Source organism: Passer domesticus, chromosome 22 (genome assembly GCF_036417665.1).
Source record: "Passer domesticus isolate bPasDom1 chromosome 22, bPasDom1.hap1, whole genome shotgun sequence".
NCBI classification, from domain to species: Eukaryota; Metazoa; Chordata; class Aves; order Passeriformes; family Passeridae; genus Passer; species Passer domesticus.
In genome coordinates this window covers 570957-588953 of record NC_087495.1, presented here as the reverse complement: position 1 = coordinate 588953, position 17997 = coordinate 570957, and the positions used below count along the sequence as shown (strand labels likewise).

The window sequence follows — 17997 nt, the reverse complement described above, 5'->3', positions numbered from 1 at the left end:
CCAGCAAACCCCAAGGACACAGGTGTGGCACTGGTCTGACCTCTGCTCTCACCAGTGTGTCTGTGATGGAGTCCCAAATGTTGGGAAGAGAGGACAGGGCCAGCACCCAGCCCCCTGTGCTGCAGGGCTTGGATGAGCTTCATCACATGCTGGCTGTGGGGAGGGGGTGTGCCAGGGCTGAGTGCAGGATGCAGGGTGCAATACAAATGAAACAACACATTGCATCTGTCCCCCTTACAAAGAGCTTCCATAGGAAGAAGTAAAGTACCCGCCATAGTCAGAGAATCCATCAGCAAGCACACAGGTGCTCTGCATGGAAAGCCAAGCCAGCCCTGGACAGGCTGGTTTAGCCAGGATTATTGCAGCTGAGAAATGGCTTTAACCCACCCCCCACCCCCCTTGTGCCCAAACAGGCCTGGCAGGAACAGCCCTGAGGCCACATCCCACCAGCACCTGCCTTGGAGTGATGCTGGGTTTGCTGTGCCGTGTGAAGGACAGGGTGCTGTGGGTCAGGCTGGACCCTGCAGGGAGTGCGGCTCCTCTCCAGTCACCCCCACCCCAGCCATGCTCCCAGCAGGTATTTTGTTTTTTTTTTTTTTGCAGTGAGTTCAGCCCCACAACTGAGGCTTCTGTGCTTTGAGACCATTTTGTGTACTTAACATCCTACTTCAGTAAAACAGTTCCCAAACCCATAAAAAACTGTATTTACACCAAAAGGAAACTCCCAGTCCACAGCCTGCCCCACTCCCCAGTTCATCTGCACTCAGGTCAGCCTCTTGGACCAGCTCCACACATCTTTGGAGGCCACTGCTCAGCACCAGGCAAGTTCACCCAGAGAGATGCTCCTGTGGAGCACAGACCACTCTCCCAGACACTGGGGTCACCAGCAGTGAGGTCCTCTGTGCCCAGAGCCTCTGTCCCCAGCCACAGGATGCTGTGATTGTAGCTGGAAACACTGTCAGGATCCCTTCTCTTCAGGTGATCTGGCAGCCCTGGGCTCTGACAGCCAGGTGATGGCACAGCTCTTGGGTTTCTCTAGGACAATATGACAAAGAAGAGCTGTTTCTCTGTCCCTCTGTCCAGTGACATGGGAGCACACTCTCCCATTCCTCTCTGTTGTGGGGGAGGCCAGGATGATTCTGCTGGCAGAAAAACCTGAGCTTGTGGCCCTAGAAAATATGCCTGGGCTGCCTGGAGGGCTGTGCTGGATCCGTGGAGGAATAGTGCTGGTGGGTTAAAGAGGTGGGGAGTGTCCTGCAGCACTCTAGGGCTTCTGAGTCTCCAGGCCCTGGACAACTCTCCTCCCAGCTGGGCAGCATGGTCTGAAGGCAGAGCCAGATGCTCCTGGCACTGCCACCTTGTGTTCTGTCCCCTGCCCTCCTGCTCTTGGTACAGGTGGACCATGAAGTCACCTTCAGGCTGGTGCAGCTCAGGAGGCCCGGGCTGGAGCACGCTGGGAGGTACAGGAAGCAGGGCTGTCTCTGCTGTGTGCAGTACCTGGAACCCTGGTCAGTTCAGAGATCCCAGGAGCTCCCCAGCTGCCTGGTCCAAAGGAGCTGTGTACCACGGAAAGCCCAGCCCACTGCTCCTGGTTATTGCTGATGTGTCTGATACCCCTCCAACTGCAGGAGCAGCTGGACCATCCCACTGGGTGAAGGGGTTGTCTCCTGTCCTGCATAGTTGTGGGGAGACCCCCAGTCCCACAGGGAAATAGCAGAGTCATGATGTGTCTGCTTGGAAGGCTGCTCCCCCCTTCACCTGGGGGAAGGAAGCAACAGGACCACCAAGGTATCTGGAATACCATGTTTCCACTAATGCTGAAATCACAGAGATGCTGGCAGGGCTCCAGCTCCTGGTGCCCCTGTTCCTGCTCACTACCCTGCAGCCCCTTTGCCAGGGTAAGTGTTGAGGAATGCCTGATGCAGCTCTGCAGAGCTTTTGGTCAGAGATGCCTCCTGGGGCCATTTGTGTTCAGCAGCTGGGATCTCATGGCCTGGATGCTGCTCAAGATCTTCTTCTGGTGGCCCATCATGGTGATGCCCAGACTCCGAACATCCCTGGAGAACAAAGACACTGTCAAAGACACCTGTGCCAGGCCCCAGGGAGACAACTGCACCCCGTGGACCAGCCCAGGAGCCTGTGCCTGGCTCTTCTCCACTTTCCCATCAGCACAAGGCTGGTCCTGCTGAGGGTCCATGGACATCCTCCCATGGACAGAGAGACTGCCATTCTCTTGGACATGTCCTCCTGACAAGGCCACTGTGACAGCCCTGTGGGGAACAGGAGCAGGATCACTCCTGACAGGCTCGTAGGTGACAAGATCGATGCTGTGAAATTGGATTTAGTTTTAGTGAGATGCCCTCAGATAACCCAGTCAGAAGGATGGATGATGAGCCTTCCCCATTCAAAAGATTCTCTGATGTGCATGAGAAACAAGGATCACTATCAGCTCAATCCCAGAGCAAAGGCCCCATGTATAGCCCCAATCAATGCACGTGACAACTCTCTGTGTCTCTCTGCCTTCCCTTTCACTGCCACAGGAACCACTGTCCAGCAGCTCCATGCCTTTGGACAGGGAACAAGGCTCCTTAGAGGCTGAACAGGCTGTCACTACTGGTAACAGCAAGGGATGAGGGATGTAAGCAGGTATAAGGGCAGGAGCTGGCATAGTTGTCTTCTTTTCTGGTACTGCTTGGATGCTGCACCTTGGAAACTCCCTAGATAGGTGGGAGATTGAGATTCTTACAGTAGGAGGGTGATGAGACAGATCTTCTCCAGCTCTACTTACTTAACCCACCCTTGGTAATGTGTTAATGACCTTGCAGTGATGTCTCCCTCCTTGCTGCACTGAGCAGGGAGCCAGTCCTGTGCACAGGGGTCTGACAAAGGTCCAAGGTAACACCCAGCTAAGATTGTTTCCCAGTGATCCTAGAGAAGCTGTGCAGAATAGCATAGCCACACTCTAGTCCAGAGGTGCCTTTTGCAGGGAAAACAAAGATGAGAAACACAAGGAGACAGCAACTTCCTGCCTGACCCTGCTGTGACCAGGAGATTGGGCTAGCAACCCAACCTGGAGCACCTTGCAACCTGAATGACCTCCTATGGGCTTATGGTGACATTAGGGAGCCACCACAGAGTACTGGAGGTGACTTGGAGTTCATAGCCTCTCAGTACAACTCCCACACCTTCCCTCAAAGCTCAGCCTTGGGCATTGTCCCAAGCCTCAACACCGTTTGCCTGGACTTATGTCTCTAGAACCAGGGACCAACTGGAACGAGCCAGCAGTGGCAGAACGGTCACTGTTTGGGGCTGGCGGGTTGGTGTGGGTCTGGGGACACCCAAACAGTGCTGTTTGTTCCCTGCTACTCACTCGATGTTCATGCGCATCACCATGCCCAGGGAGGAGTAGCCAGCCATGGCAAAGTTGTCCCGGTAGTGCCCCAGCCGGATGGAGTCCAGCCAGTCCTCCACAGTCAAGCAGCTGCTCAGGTCAAGGAGACCCCTGTCCAAGTGTGTCTGGGTGAACCTGGGAGCAGAACAGAACGGATTAGATGAGAAAGGTTGGTCCAAGGTGACCAGGCTGTGAGGGCCGCCTGAATGCACCTATAGAGTCTGGAAAACTAATGTTGGAAAAGCCCTCTAACATCACCAACTCCAACTGTTGACTCAGCACTGCAAGGGCTAGCACTAAACCATGTCCCCAAGTGCCACATCCACGCCTCCAGGGACGATGACTTCACCACTGCCCTGGGCAGCCTGTGCCAGGGTCTGACCACCCTTTTTGTGAAAAAAATTTCCCTAATATCAAACCTAAACCTCCTGTGGCACAACTTGAAGCCATTTTCTCTTTTCCTGTCCCTCATTCCCTGGGACCAGAGGCCAGTTACTGCCGAGCTGCACCTCCTGTTAGGCAGTTGTGGAGAGCCAGAAGGTCCCCTGAGCCTCCTTTTCCCCTAGCTGAGCCCCTCCCAGCTCCCTCAGTCTGGGGCCAGGGTGCTCCAGACTCTTCCCCAGCTCTGAACACACTCTAGGCCTTCCATTTTTGTCTTGTCATGAAGAGCCCAGAACTGACCCCCAACCCCAGGATTCAAGGTGGGGCCTCACCAGTGCCCCAGGGGGGAACTGGGGGGAAATCACTGCCCTGGTCCTGCTGGCCACATTATTCCTGATCCAGGCCAGATACCATTGGTCACCTGCCCACCTGGGCACACAGCTGTGACACAGCTGATCTGCAGATCGTGCAGAGCAGAACAGAGAGAGCCCTAGCAGGCAGATAAAGGCAGGGATACTGCTGCACAGGCACTACTGCATTTCCTTGGCCTTGGCATGGGGATGCCATGGTGGAAGCAAGGGGATGAAGAGCAGGAAGTTCCTCACTACAACCTATGTCCACGGGGCCTGTGCATGTCCGTGCTCCCAAGGGCAGCCAGTCAGGACTGCAACCCACATGCTCTGACCAGTACCAAGTCATCAGCCCTGCTCACAGGGGGGTCAGGGGGCCCTCACCTGTTCATGGTGCCCGTGCACTTGAGATTGTCGGGGTTGCGGATCAGCTTGTCCAGGATGCCGACAATCTGGGAGAAGCGAGGCCTCTCGCTGCGCTCCTTCTGCCAGCAGTCCAGCATGAGCTGGTGCAGGGTGCTGGGGCAGCCCATGGGGGCAGGCAGGCGGTAGCCTTCCTCCACAGAGTTAATGACCTGGAAGGAAGCCACAAGCTGCAGTGGGGCTGCACCCCCATCCCAGTCCCAGCCCCGCCAGTCGGAAGAGCCATGAAAGCTGCTGGGGCCGTGGAATGGGAAGCAGAGGGATGTGCACAAGCTCTGCACTAAACAAGTGAATGGCTGCGTGCAGGTTCTGTGCAGAGCTGGCAGCAGGCTGGACATCACACACACACATGAAACCAGTGCTATGACAAGAGTTGTTTAGTGGTCCAGTGGCCTAAAATACTGCAGCTTCCCTCCAGCAGACTAGCCATAAGGGCTGCACTCACACTCAGTTTTTCTATACCCAGGGTGTGGCACTGGTTGGCAAGGCTGGAGGAAATGGAGGAAATGCTGCTTGAAGAAATTTTGTGGAGGAGGTAGTGTAAGCCACTGCATTCATGCCCTGCTGTCACCAAAGCCACCACAAAAAAAAAAAAAAAAAAAAAAAAAAAAAAAAAAAAAAAAGAAGAGAGGGGGCTTCCAGCACAGGGGGAGATTTATAGTACTCATAGGTAAAAAAAGGAATCCTGTGGTTCTACAGAGCCAAAATACTCATTTTACTGCCTCCTTTTGAAAATTTTGCCCTCAGGTTGTGGTCAGGATTATAACCTACATTTCCCTTCAGATTTTATGCTGCTCTTGAGGTGAGAGTGGCTCCACACAACTCAGACAAGCCCAAAGCCTACAGCTGGGTGGTGCTAGCCTGAGGCTCTCAGCAGCCTCATTTGGACAATGGAAGGGATGGATGCCCAGCATTGGAACTGGCAGGCTGGTGCAGTGGGGCTGCAATGATCCTAGGGAAGCCCTGACCCCTTCCAGGGACTGGAAAATGTGGCACAACAGGAGCTGACTGTCTCCAGCCAGCAGAAAGGCAGGATTGCAGACAGCCGCAGAGCGCACAGCCAGTGCGGCAGAGATCTTCTTGCCTGCATTTGTACTGGGAACTGAAGTCAGTGTCCCCAGGAATGGGGCAGGATTGGAAAGAGCCAGCAGGTAGGTCAACATATGAGCTCTGGTCACTCCTGGGTTCCACGGGACTGCAAAGGCAAAGGCTGTGCAGTGCAGGGATGGACTGCTGTCACCACAGAGGGGACATGCACCCTGTGCACAGCCCCCTGGCGAGGTGAAGAGAGGCAAGAGCTGATCGTTGGGCCCCTGTTCCCAGCCCCCTGGGGTGGTGAAGAGAGGCAAGAGCTGATCGTTGGGCCCCTGTTCCCAGCCCCCTGCCAGACTGGCCTGGGGAAGGCAGGAGGAGGGCAGGTTTGGTACCACTCACGTCCCGGTTGGTCATGTTCCAGTAGGGCCGCTCGCCGTAGGCCAGCACCTCCCACATGACGATTCCATAGCTCCACACGTCACTGGCCGAGGAGAACTTGCGGTACGCGATGGCCTCGGGAGCCGTCCAGCGGATCGGGATCTTCCCACCCTGGAGAAGTGAGAGGGGAGCCTGAGAGCAGGCAGGGCTCAGCATTCTGCGCTCTGCAGCTGGGACAGCTGTTGGACCAGTGATAAGGTGGGGTGGCATCTTCTAAAAAGGACTGAGGAGGTAATCTGCCCAAAATAAGCCCAGAGGTGTATGTGAGGGACAACTTCAAGGTGCTTCCAACAGAGCAAGGAGAACACTGTGCTCTTTTACAAGGTCTTCATGCACAATTTGGTTCCCCAGTGCTCAAGAGACAAGGAATTCAAAGTGATGAACAGGAGCCCTGGGCTACCAGAGCACACAAGCACGGAGCTGACTCTGTGTGCAAACAGAGAGCCTGACTTAGCAGACAAGGAGAGTGATGGGATGTGCTCCCTGTCCTTCCTTGCTTTGACAGGCAAGGACTGAAAAGGCAGATGCATTCAATTAAAGGACCATGCTGACAAAAATCAGCAATATATGGACTAAGAATGCTTTAAAGCTGGAAATGTGGTTACCAGCCATCTGAAGAGGAAAGTTGCAGTGTAGGGGACATTGGGTGTGCTTCCCAGAGAATCTGGGGCAGGAATGGTGTGGCATCACCATTCAGGGATACCTGTACAGGGAGAGTTGCCTCTACCCAGCAGAGTCCTGCCTGCTCTGGCATGTGCCTTGATAAGGACTGAAGATGAACAATGTGTCTTTTGGGAGAGTTCCTTGGGTGAAGCAATCTCCTGAGCATGTTGAAAACAACACAGGAGGAATACAAGTTTCTGAACACAAAAGAAACTTCATTTTCAGGGTACCCTGACTGAGACCTCACCAGAGGTCCTGACTCTGCCACTGCATCCTTGTGGTTCAGTTCTGCCCACACTATGCACTATCCAATCTTACTCCAGAGCAACCAGCTCTGGTGGGTTTCACTGCATCAAGATACCTCAAAGGATCAGAAACCAAGCAGCAGGAACCTTTCCCAAAGTTGTTATCTGGAATGACATGCTGTTTCTTGAGATACCAGAAGGAGCAGATGAATGCATAGACACACACACACACACAGGGAGCCCATCTGGCCCAGCTTCTCCACTTTGCTGAAGACAAGCAAAGATCATGAAGGGCCACGTTCTTTGGGCTGGGCCATGGTGCACTCATCCCTCAGAGTTGCTCAGCATCAACTACCCCAAAGGAGCCTGCAGCTCTTTCTGCTTCTGTAGTCTTGGTCTTTCTGAGAAATCATGCTCAGACTCCTCTGCTACAGCTCCAAACTGGCCTCCATCAGGTCTGTCCACCAGATGTGTTCCAGGGGAGCACACTACTTCTTTTCATGGCTAGAGAAGAGCAAAGAGAGCTCAATTTATTTAACATATTCTAGGTATTTCATGAAAATGCATTTCATTTTGCTCCTAATGACCTCCCATGGAGGACATCAAGAAACAGAGCTGCCACATTGGCTAGAAAAATCTCAACATGGCTTCACAGACAAAAGTGTCCTGCATGAAATAAAATAGGCTGCAAAATCAATTCCCACCTTTTCCACATCCATGAATGAGGCAGAGTCACATGGAAAAACCAGTGTGTGGCCACAGTGCTGAAGGGTGGACCAGAACACCCCACTATGGATTGATGGCTCTAGGACAACTGAGGAGTGGATGGAGCTACACAGCCCAGGGAAGGACTCCAGTGGGGACAGACACAGAGGCCACACACATCCATGGGAGCAGTTGGCTGGGAATGTTTGATAACTCCCTGTCCTGCTGCTCTTTGTTCACTGCACACTCAGTTCTGGGATGTCCCTGTGTCAAGGACAACGCATTAAGGCTCAGGAGCTCTTTGAGTTCAAACTGTTGGCCCAGATATCACCAGGAAGTGACATCGCCATTCCTGCTCTACCTATTTTGACTTGAGAGTCTCTGACTTTTCCATGTGTCAGAGGCCTGGGGCAGCAACCAGCAGCAGGGACCAGCTCTGTGAGGCACCCACCGTGGTGGTGTACGCAGCATCAGGGTCGTCCTCCAGGATGCGGGAGAGGCCGAAGTCGGACACCTTGCACACCAGGTTGCTGTTGACCAGGATGTTGCGGGCGGCCAGGTCCCGGTGCACGTAGCCCAGGTCAGACAGGTACCTCATGCCTGCCCCAATGCCCCGCAGCATCCCCACCAGCTGGATGATGGTGAATTGCCCATCGTGCTTCTGGAAAGGAAATACCCCAGAGTTCGCTTGTGGTGCTCACCGCCATCCTGTTGGTGCTGCTGTCATTAAATCAGCCCCCCCGTGCCTGTCATCTTTGGCTCTGTACCTCCTCTGACCCCAGTGCCTCCTGCTTGTGCCCCTGCCCACTTCCTGTCCTCTCCATTCCTCTGACATGTGCTCAGGCTGTTGTCCCTGCTTTTGCAGTGTCACTTCAGGGAGCCAGACACAATGCCTGGAGCCTGTATCTGCTGGAGAGGTGAGAGCCCAGCACCCACAGCTCTCTCTCACACAGGGGTTTCACTGGCTATGAGGCTGAGGAGCAGGAACCAGCCCCAGGGGATGTGCAGTGAATGAAAATACAAACTCGCTCCTTACCCTGAGGAAGGTGTCTAGCGAGCCGTTCTCCATGTATTCAGTAACAATCATTACCAATTTGCCTGCAGAAGACAAGGGAGGTCAAGTTAGCAGAGAAGTCACCTTCCTCCAGGAAGCCCAGTGCCAGGTTTTCACTGAGAGAGACGTGAATTCAGGTCTGTGGGTCTTCTGCAGCCCCTCACACTGGTATCACCCCTGCAATGAGCAGGACTGTCCCAATGATGTGGATGCAGCAACAACCCAGACAGGTATCCCTCCCTCCAGGTGCTATTGATATGGCTAGGTCAGTTTCATTACCCTGCTGAAATTTGCATGCCATTAGTGTAAGGCTTTGCATCAGAATGTGTGTTTTTGGAGGAAGACTTCAAATTATGATTCAGTACAGGCAGCCTTTAAAATAAATGCCTTTGAGTAGGACATCTCCCAAACCAACAATGATCTAGAGCACACTGCAGAGCATGGAACTGCCATTGGGAAGTTTGTTCTGGAAAAGAAGGCAAGGGGGTGGCTGTCCCAGGTAAATGCAGAAAACTGAAAAGCCACTGGGGCAGTGAAGGATGGAGTGCACCCAAAGTGAGCCCTGACCCCCATCTCCCAGGCTGCCCCCAGGGAAATGCATCCCAGCTCTGCTCTGCCACACACTCCCTCCCCTGCCAGCCACATACTCCTGGTGACCACCCCCTCCAGGTGGATGACGTTGGGGTGGTCGAACTGTGCCATGATGCTGGCCTCACTCAGGAAGTCCCGCCTCTGCTTCTCTGTGTAGCCTGCCTTCAGTGCTTTGATGGCCACGGGAATCTCCCTCTTCCCTGGCAGCTTCAGGCGGCCGTAGCACACCTCTCCAGACTCCCCTGCAAGGCAAGGGAAAGTGGGGGCATGGAGAGCTCCTCAGCTTCTTGTGCTCACCCACCAACACCATGAATCATCCAGTCTGTCAGCATACTCACAGCATGCCTCAGCCCCTCTGGGTTTCAGTCTGGATTGCAATCCCCTCGAACCCCTCTAGGATTCAATCCTCTGAAAGGATTGATCAGCTCTTGCTTCTAGTTCAGGAAGGGTAGGAACATCTGAAACACCTCTCTCTGGTGCCTGTCACTGAAGGTAATGGGCCAAGGGCAGTGATTACAGTGGCATCATTCCTCTGGGTTAGGCGCTCAGGGTGCTGCTGGTGAAGTTCTGACTCCAGCTCTGCACTGTGCTTCCCCAAAAGCCCCTGTTCCTATGCAAAATTCCCTTTTGTTCTGAAAAGGTGCCATTTTGCTTGCAATTTCACTTGCATCTTGTCACTCCAAGTTTTTTCATGGGTGCATGTTGGAACACCCCTGGGGACAGGCTGAGCCATCTGCTGTGTCAGGTTGAGCTGCCAGTCCCACACCTGCTGACGAGCAACCCCCTGCACCAGGCTGCTCCAAAGGGTTTATTTCACTCCTCCAAAGCCCTTCCACCCAAGGTTTTGATCTCACAAGGCTATGGAGCAGATGATGCCCTGCTGAGCACAGCTCTGATCCCAGCAGGCCAGGGGCACGGCACAACCTCAGGTCATGGAATGCCCTGAGCAGACACCATGCAGAGGGGCAGCAGGGCCCCAGGACTCACCAGACCCAATGACCTTCTCAATCTTGATCCGGGAGGCCTCTATTTCACGGGTGAACTCATGCACAGCTTGGCAGGGGTCCTCGTATGTGTGGGGGTCCACATAGAACTTGGACTCGGGGAACTTCACTGCCGGTTTGAAAGTGGAAAGAGGAGATCAGCACTCTCAGGCAGCCCTGCTGGGAGGAGGGACACCCAGCCACAGGGCAGAGGATAGGCAGGGGCAGGACAGGCTGAGAAGCCACAGAGATGCAAGGAACCCTAAGTCATACTTTGGTGCAGCAGTGTCTTTGGAGCAGTTCAGGACCTGGCTGCCCAGGTGTTCTCCACATGATTGTTCCACTCCATCACCCCCCACCCCTGTCCCTGGCCTGCTGCTCCCTGGGATGATGCTGCTGCACTCTCAGTGCACAGTGTTCAACATTTCAACCCCACTACCAGGATGCCCCTGGGATCAGATCACCCACTCAAATCTCCTAAGACACATTCCCAGAAGGAGGCAACATATAAAACCCTTCCCCTTGGAAACCACAGCACTGCCAGGGGGTAACAGTCCAGCTCTGCCCATCCATGGAGCTGGTGTTCTTTCCAGAGAGTGTCCTACCTTGCCCATTCTGATAATGCATCTTCTCCTCATCAGAGTCCTGGAAAGCCTTGCTGTACCCACAGTGCCTGCCACAGGAGGACCAGGGTCAGAATAGAAGCCCCCATCCCTCACTCCCACAAGCATTCCAAAAACAGGGTAGAAGGCAGTGCATGCTGGGGCTGTGGGCAGCCAGAGAAAACACTTGGCCATCCACCAGCTGCATTCCTGCATCTCACTGGACTGACACTTTGGTCTGGATCAAAGTACTCTCCAGGTGCTCTCCAAGGCTTGGCAGTGCTAAAAGCATGTGTGCTCCATGTGCCTGGTTCAGCCATGCTCATACAGAGCACACAATCTCCCTTGGATCTGTCTGCTGTAGAAAAGATCTCTCCACCCATGACCTACCCACCAGTCCATCCAGTCAGCTCTTGTACTGGTAGTAGTTCTGTTACTGGTATTGCTATTGTTCGTGCTACTGATATTCCATATACCATATGTTATAATATACACACTGATTTATTACTATTCAGCCTGCTGGCATAATGGGAAGATCTGGTGACTGGCTCTGACTTAGGGAATGTGGTGATCCTTAAATGAAGTCTCTTGGCTGCTTATTAACCCTGGACCTATAGATGCTCTGGACAAACTGAAAAGAGAAAAGTTGTGCCCAAATTCTCCCATCTCTCCTGTCCCTGTTGGAGACTTACAGAAAACCCCACTAGCCTCCACAAAACTCTTACCTCTTCTTGCAGATCAGAACCACCAGCAAGGTGACAAGGCCAGTGATGAGTGTCAGGCAGATCCAGACAATTGTCATTGTGTCGTACCGGAGAGACACTGGAAAAAGCAGGGTAGAAAGGGGGTGAGCTCAGGAACATACCTACCCCATGGTCTTCAAAGACAAAGCCTTGGGCTGACAATGCGGTAGTGATCTTCAAAGATGAAGCACTGTCCCACCTATTCCCAGTTTTGAGCCTCTCCCAGTGTAGAGGGACCATTTACACATGGGGAAACCAAGGAGAGATCTGAGAAAGCCATGGGGACACAGCAGACCAGTACAGAGAGGAGACTGGAGCCTCGGGACCTCTCCAGGTCTTCCCTGCCCTAATTGCTACATCCTTCCTCCCTATTCTTTCTAATGTATAAGCATAGAATCACAGAATCATTAAGGTTGGAAAGGACCTCTAAGATCACTGCTCAGTAGCATCACAACCATTAACCCAGCATTGCCAAGGCTATCACTTAAACACGTCCCCAGGTGCCATATCAACAGATTCATTGAGCACTTCCAGGCACGGTGACTCTACCACTGTTGTGGGCAGCCTGTTCGAATATCTACTTTCAGTGAAGAAATATTTCCTATTATCCAACCTGAACCCTGTTTCAACTTGAGTCTGTATCCTCTTGTTCAAAACATGTCAGGAATGCAACCTCAAGCAATCCCTGCAGACTGAAACACTGGGGGGATGTGCCTTCAGGCCCCCTCCCTGTGTGGCAGAGGAACAGTGGCCATGGAGAAGGACATCACCAGGCCCCATGCTCCCTGCCCCACACTTCCCACACCCCACACCAGCACACACTCACCAGGCTTCCCCGTTTCCACCTCCACAGTCTGACTGAACCTCCCGCAGCCGGCAGAGGTGCGAGCCCGCACCTGGAAAATGTAGCGGGTTGCAGGCTTGAGCCCAGAGATGGTGGCAGTGGTGCTCTTGGATTTCAGAGTTGAGTAGCTCTGCATTTCCTTGTCCTGGGGAAAATCAACAACAAAACCTTCTCAGCATTAGCACAGCAACCACAAAGTCTTCCAAAGAAGCCCCTTCTGCAAGGCTGGCTGATGGCAGGGGGCTCTCTGAGAAACAAGCTCAGTGTTACCTTCTCATAGTACTTGATCTCATACTCCAGGATGATGCCGTTGGGCTGGTCTGGCTCTTGCCACAGCAAGGTGACGCTGTTCTGGCCTGTGCTCTCCTGATGCACTACCACCACCTGTGATGGGGCTGGGGACCAGACACAGGGGTTAGGTGCCTGCTGAGGTGGGGCAGCAGGAGACAGCAACAGAGGAGGGTGGAACCAAAGCCCCAGGCAGGATCCCTGGCTTAAACCAGGTTTCTGGTTTAATTAAAGCCATGTAGAGATGAGTGCTGTGATGGGGATTGCAAACAGGCTTTTCTTTGTTTTGGCTGCATCAGTCTCTTTCCCATGGAGTAAAGCAGCTCTGAGAAGATGAGAGAGGAGGGCACTGTCCCAGCACAGGCAGGAGGGGAAGTGGGTGATTTGCTGTGATCTGGAGCCAGAAAGGAGAAAGACCAGTGTGGTTGCAGGTCATGGAGAGTGTGGAGGCTGGTGGACCTACAAAAAGGGTCCATTATGGTTCCTTGGACGGACAGCCCCTAAGTTGGAAAAGTCTCCTCTGTTCGAGGCAACTGAGCAAAGTCTCTCCCAGGATGCTTTGTTGTGCATGCAGATGTACCTCAGTTCTACCTCCCTGGTTGGCCTGTTGGCCTCTCCATCCCTTTTTCCTTATATGTATATGCCCTAGAATGTTCTCCCTTCCCCGTTTACCCATTGGCCCCATATTGCTGCAGTGTTCCACCCCCTTTACCCTGCTGGCTGCCACCCCTTGTCCTGCCTCGGTACCACCCTGAGCCCTCAGTCCATAGTCCCTGATGCTCTGCTCTGCCCCCCTTGTCCCCTATATTTAAACCTGGACTCTGCACTGTTGTTTTGTCTTTGTCTCTGGACTTCTTCCTGTGTGGCTGGAGTAAACCTCCTCCTCGGAACTCCCTACAAAGACCCTTCCCACTTCTTTGTTGTTGGTGATTCTACAAGAGCTACCTGAAGTGTGTGCTGGAGTGATTGTGTGTGTGTGCCTGTGCCACCAAGCAGCTTCATTACTGGAGACACTTCTGGAAGGTCACAGCACCACTGCCTCTTGCTCCACCACCAATGGACTAACAGCTCATGATGGGAGATCTCTAACAGCACCCTGTCCCCTACTGTTCTACCTGCAGTAAAGGGAGAAGGGCAGGGGAATAGGGAAAGGGGACATGATAAGCGTGGTCAGGGTCTGAGCAGCAGTCTAAAAGTGCTCTGCTGCCCTGGGATATTTGTTGCCTCCCCAGTCCTGAGCTGGGAGCCTGTGGATCTGTTCTTGTCTTGTACCTGTAGCCATGCCTGAACTATAGCTGTCACAGCTGAAGGAACCAACTCACCAGCCTCTTTTCCTACAGGGAAAATATCCACTGGAAGTTCTCCAGAGTGTAGTGGGTGCTGTGATGGCCAGGTGAAGCCATAGGGTCTGACTCATGGGAAGGTTTTGGGCCCCACTTGGGAGCTTCATTGCCAGGTGAAAAATAGGATGTGGCAGCTCTGAGAAGACAGAGCTGCAGTGGCCACGGCTGCAGTGCAGAGATGTCATCAGAGCAGCACAGAGACCAAAAGAGGCCACACAGACTGCAGCAGCAATTTTAGCTCTTTGGGGCTGGCTCCTCTGAGAAGCAGAAAATGCTTATGGTACAGAGCACCCTGTACCACATGGGGAGATGGGACAAGGTAGGATGGTGGGAATCAGCATGAGCATGGGCAATGCCTTTACACCAAACAGCCCAGGGAATCTGTGCTGCATCTGCCTCAGCCAATGGGGCTGGGGGGACAAGGGTGACCAGCACCCAGGAGGTCCCCTCATGCAGTGTTGGGGTCCCTCAGCCCCCTGTCACGTGCAGCTGCTGGAGCACACAAGCTGAACTACTAAATTCCCAACCCCGCTGCTTTCACAGCACCTGCTCAGAATCCATTTTGCAGCTGAGTGGTCAAAATAGGAATACTCAGCACTTCCTGAGAGCATATCCATCTGAGACATCAGGCTGAGGCAGCTCATCAGCACTTGGAGGGATTGTGGGGGATCAAGGCAGCAGGACAGAGCCATTTCCACATGCTGCAGAAGTACTACAGGCTGGCATTAGTGACAAAGGGACCCGTTCTCTTGTCAGCCATGAGCTATCCAGCAAGGCTCCCAAGTTTCTCCCACTGGTACCACTGCCATGGGAACAGAAGGGGCTCAGCATCACGGGAAGTTCTTGTAGGCTCATTTCAAACTGGGAGGACTGACAAGGAGGATCAGTCCCTGCCCTGATCTCTCTGCTTACAGTGTGCTACATGGAAAAATGCCATGGAACAAAGTCCTGTCCTACCTAGGCTCAGAGGAATTTCCTGAGGAAAGATCATTTTGCAGTGAGGAATTTGCAAAGGTGTGACATGCATGAGAGAGACTTTTCCCAACAAACATTGCTGTCACTTGCTGGGGCCTGGCATGGGTGTGAGATAAGACCAGAGTATGAACTGCTGCCTGGCCCTTTGGGAAGGGACAACAGGCTGGAGGATCAGCCTGAAACATTCATACTGTAGTGTTCCTGTCAATAAACAAATGTTCTCTGTGTCCCCTGTCTCTTGCAGAAAAGGAGTCTCCAACAGTGTCTGCAAGCTGAAATGAAGGGAATGGAGAAGGGAAAAGGACACCATAAAGCAGCAGCAGAGAAGGGTAAGAGTTACCTTGGGCAGCAACTTATCCCCAGCCCATCCCAGTTCCCTGAACCCACCACCAGCAGCACAGAGGACATGGGTCCCATTTCTTGGCTGTCCCAAGCCCATCACCAAATCAGCCCTTCACTGCTGGAGCAGGTTCTGGCTCCTGCAGACACTGCCTGGAGCAATGCCGGAGCAACATCAGCATCACCCCCACAGGCCAAGTCTGGAGGGTGGGTGTGCTCCTCCTACCTGCCTGGTTTGTCGTGATGTTGGCGACCGCGGCTCTCCTGGACTCCAGGCTGAGGTCGGAGACGCCGTTGACGGCCTCCACCCAGAAGGAGTAGTTGGTGTGTGCCAGCAGGTTGGTGACGGTCAGCGCTCCCTGCACCAGGCTCATCTGCTGGGGCACGAAGCGGATGCCGCTGCCGCAGGCCTCGCAGGGCCCCGCGTCCCCCGCGCAGCGCCGGCACTGCACGTTGTACACGACGTCCGCGCGGCCGCCCTTGTCCAGCGGCGGGCCCCACTCCAGGGTCACAGAGGTGCCGTTCACACTGGAGATCAGGTTCACGGGAGCAGAGGGGGGCCCTGGAAGAGAAGCAGGGATTCAGGCATGGCGAGGGCTGCTGGAGTATTGGAGCGTGGGACCAATGGAGATGTGCCTTGGGCAGCAGGACCTGAGTTCACAAACGCTGCTGCAAGGGACACAGAACTGCCAAGAGCAGGGAATGAGCCGGACATGAGACAGCAAAGACACAGGCAGGGCACAGGGTGAAATGCCTTGGAGGCAAAACGGTCAGGATATCAGGATGCCAAATGCCAGACAGCAAGAGCTGGTGTTAGTTCTGAGGGAAGCAAGAAGCAATGGTGAAGCATGAAGATTTGCGGGGAGAGCCACAGTTGATGAGGTAGATATGCTCACCTAAAAGGAAAGATGAACTCACATTTCCTTGGCAGGTTAATAAACTTGGGTGGGTATTCCTTAGGGAAACACAAGTCAGGTGCTGCTTATGCCTCCTTCCCCTGGCCTCAGCTAGCAATGCCACACCTGTCTGTCCTCCTGGACCAGCTGCAGAAAGGAAGACTCCCCCTGGGATGTCCTTGTCCCCTTTTAATAGCACTGGGCCCCTCAAAGCAGCCTATTGCAAAGTTGAGCTGAGCCCATATGACAAACCCTGGTGTCACTGTCCGCCCACAGAGGAGGAGAGCACAGGGACACTTGGACTGACCCCATGGCTGCCCAGGGGTGTCTGACCACCCAGTGCACTTCTGGAAAAGGAAAGCTGGGGTGGTGGTCAATCATTTCTGCCAGGTAACAAGTGACAGGACAAGAGAAAACAGCCTCAAGCTGTGCCACAAGAGGGTTAGATTGGGTATTAGAGAAAATTGCCTCAAAGAAAGGACAGTCAGGCATTGGAACAGACTGTCCAGGGAAAAAGTGGAGTTACCATCCCTGGAAGCATTCCAAAAATGTGTGGATGTGGCACTTGGGGGCACAGTTTAGAGGTGAGCATGGTGGTGGTGCTGGGCTGATGGATGGACTTGACAAACACAGAGGCTTTTCCAACCTTAATGATTCTGTAACTCTTTGACCCTGCTCAGGGTGTTTGGAGAGCAGCAGGATGGGGGTGACACAGAGGCAGTGAGGGAGTGCAGCTAAGCACTCTCAGCTCTCAGCTCACATGCCAGACAGACACTCCGGGTTGTAGGGCTGATGGAGCATCTTGGGCAGCAGGTCCAGGGCCAGGGGAGGGGCTGGGCTCAGCCAGGAGCAGCAGCTGGGTCCGAGGATGCAACACGTGCCCCAGTGCAGCATAGCTGGGCACAGGGCAGCTGGGGACACTCAGGGGACACTCAGGGGGTACTCAGGGGATACTCAGGGGGTACTCAGGGGATACTCAGGGGGTACTCAGGGGGTACTCAGGGGATACTCGGGATACTCAGGGGGTACTCAGGGGATACTCAGGGGGTACTCAGGGGGTACACTCACGTGTGCAGGCAGCCGACGGGGGGTCCTGCACAGCGCGGTAGAAGCTGCTGTCACAGTGGCACACACGAGCTGCCCGGCTCTCCGAGTGGCTGTGCAGGGGACATTTGGCACACAGCTGGTCCCCAGGGGCTGATTTGTAAAACCCCAGCTGGCAGGCTGCAGGGAGAAGGGCACAGGTCAGAGGGATGTGCCTGGATGAGGATCATCCCACAGCTCAGCAGATCCCACCAGCACAAAGCTCAGCTCTGTTCTCATGTAGTGCACAGGAAACCAGCCTCTCTCCCCTGCACCTGGGTGAATCCCCTCCAGCTGCTCATCTGGAAACTGGGCTCTGTGGAAACTTCTGTTCCCCTAGCTGCACTTACTGCCATCCTGACACCTGTTCCCTGCTGCTTCACAAGCAAACTTGGGTGCCTCTGCTGTTCAGGAGCTGCCTGCAAAGCTCCAGGTATTCTTGCCCCTGTGCCTGCTGTCCAGCTACTGTCTGGCTTCAGGACAGAGAGCACTGCAAGGATCAAACCATGCAGCACTGGAAATCTATTGGCAACTACTCCAAAATGCCATTTATGGGGCAAATTTACATCACAGTCCTCACTCCATGGTGGTTGCCACAAACATTGGCTATGCCCAAGTTCCCAAA

General features: G+C 53.9%; 1 protein-coding gene across 2 annotated transcripts in view; it reads right to left on the bottom strand.

Moving 5' to 3' along the window:
• Nucleotides 1-582: 582 nt before the first annotated feature.
• The window catches only part of EPHA8 (EPH receptor A8), a 52782-nt gene continuing 35367 nt past the window's right edge, over nt 583-17997 (bottom strand). Inside the window, exons 4-17 of one of the 2 annotated variants that reach the window (XM_064396950.1) lie at nt 17358-17513; nt 15620-15955; nt 12719-12843; nt 12431-12593; nt 11587-11683; nt 10865-10932; nt 10264-10389; nt 9333-9518; nt 8668-8729; nt 8083-8292; nt 5980-6129; nt 4507-4697; nt 3371-3526; nt 583-2057 (exon numbers count right to left, since the gene is read on the bottom strand). In XM_064396950.1, the coding sequence (XP_064253020.1) occupies nt 1943-2057; nt 3371-3526; nt 4507-4697; nt 5980-6129; nt 8083-8292; nt 8668-8729; nt 9333-9518; nt 10264-10389; nt 10865-10932; nt 11587-11683; nt 12431-12593; nt 12719-12843; nt 15620-15955; nt 17358-17513 (2141 nt within the window). In that variant the 3' untranslated portion in view covers nt 583-1942. Of the gene's footprint in view, nt 2058-3370; nt 3527-4506; nt 4698-5979; nt 6130-8082; nt 8293-8667; nt 8730-9332; nt 9519-9542; nt 9711-10263; nt 10390-10864; nt 10933-11586; nt 11684-12430; nt 12594-12718; nt 12844-15619; nt 15956-17357; nt 17514-17997 lie in introns of those variants that run through there. The other variant, XM_064396951.1, reaches the window with a different exon arrangement.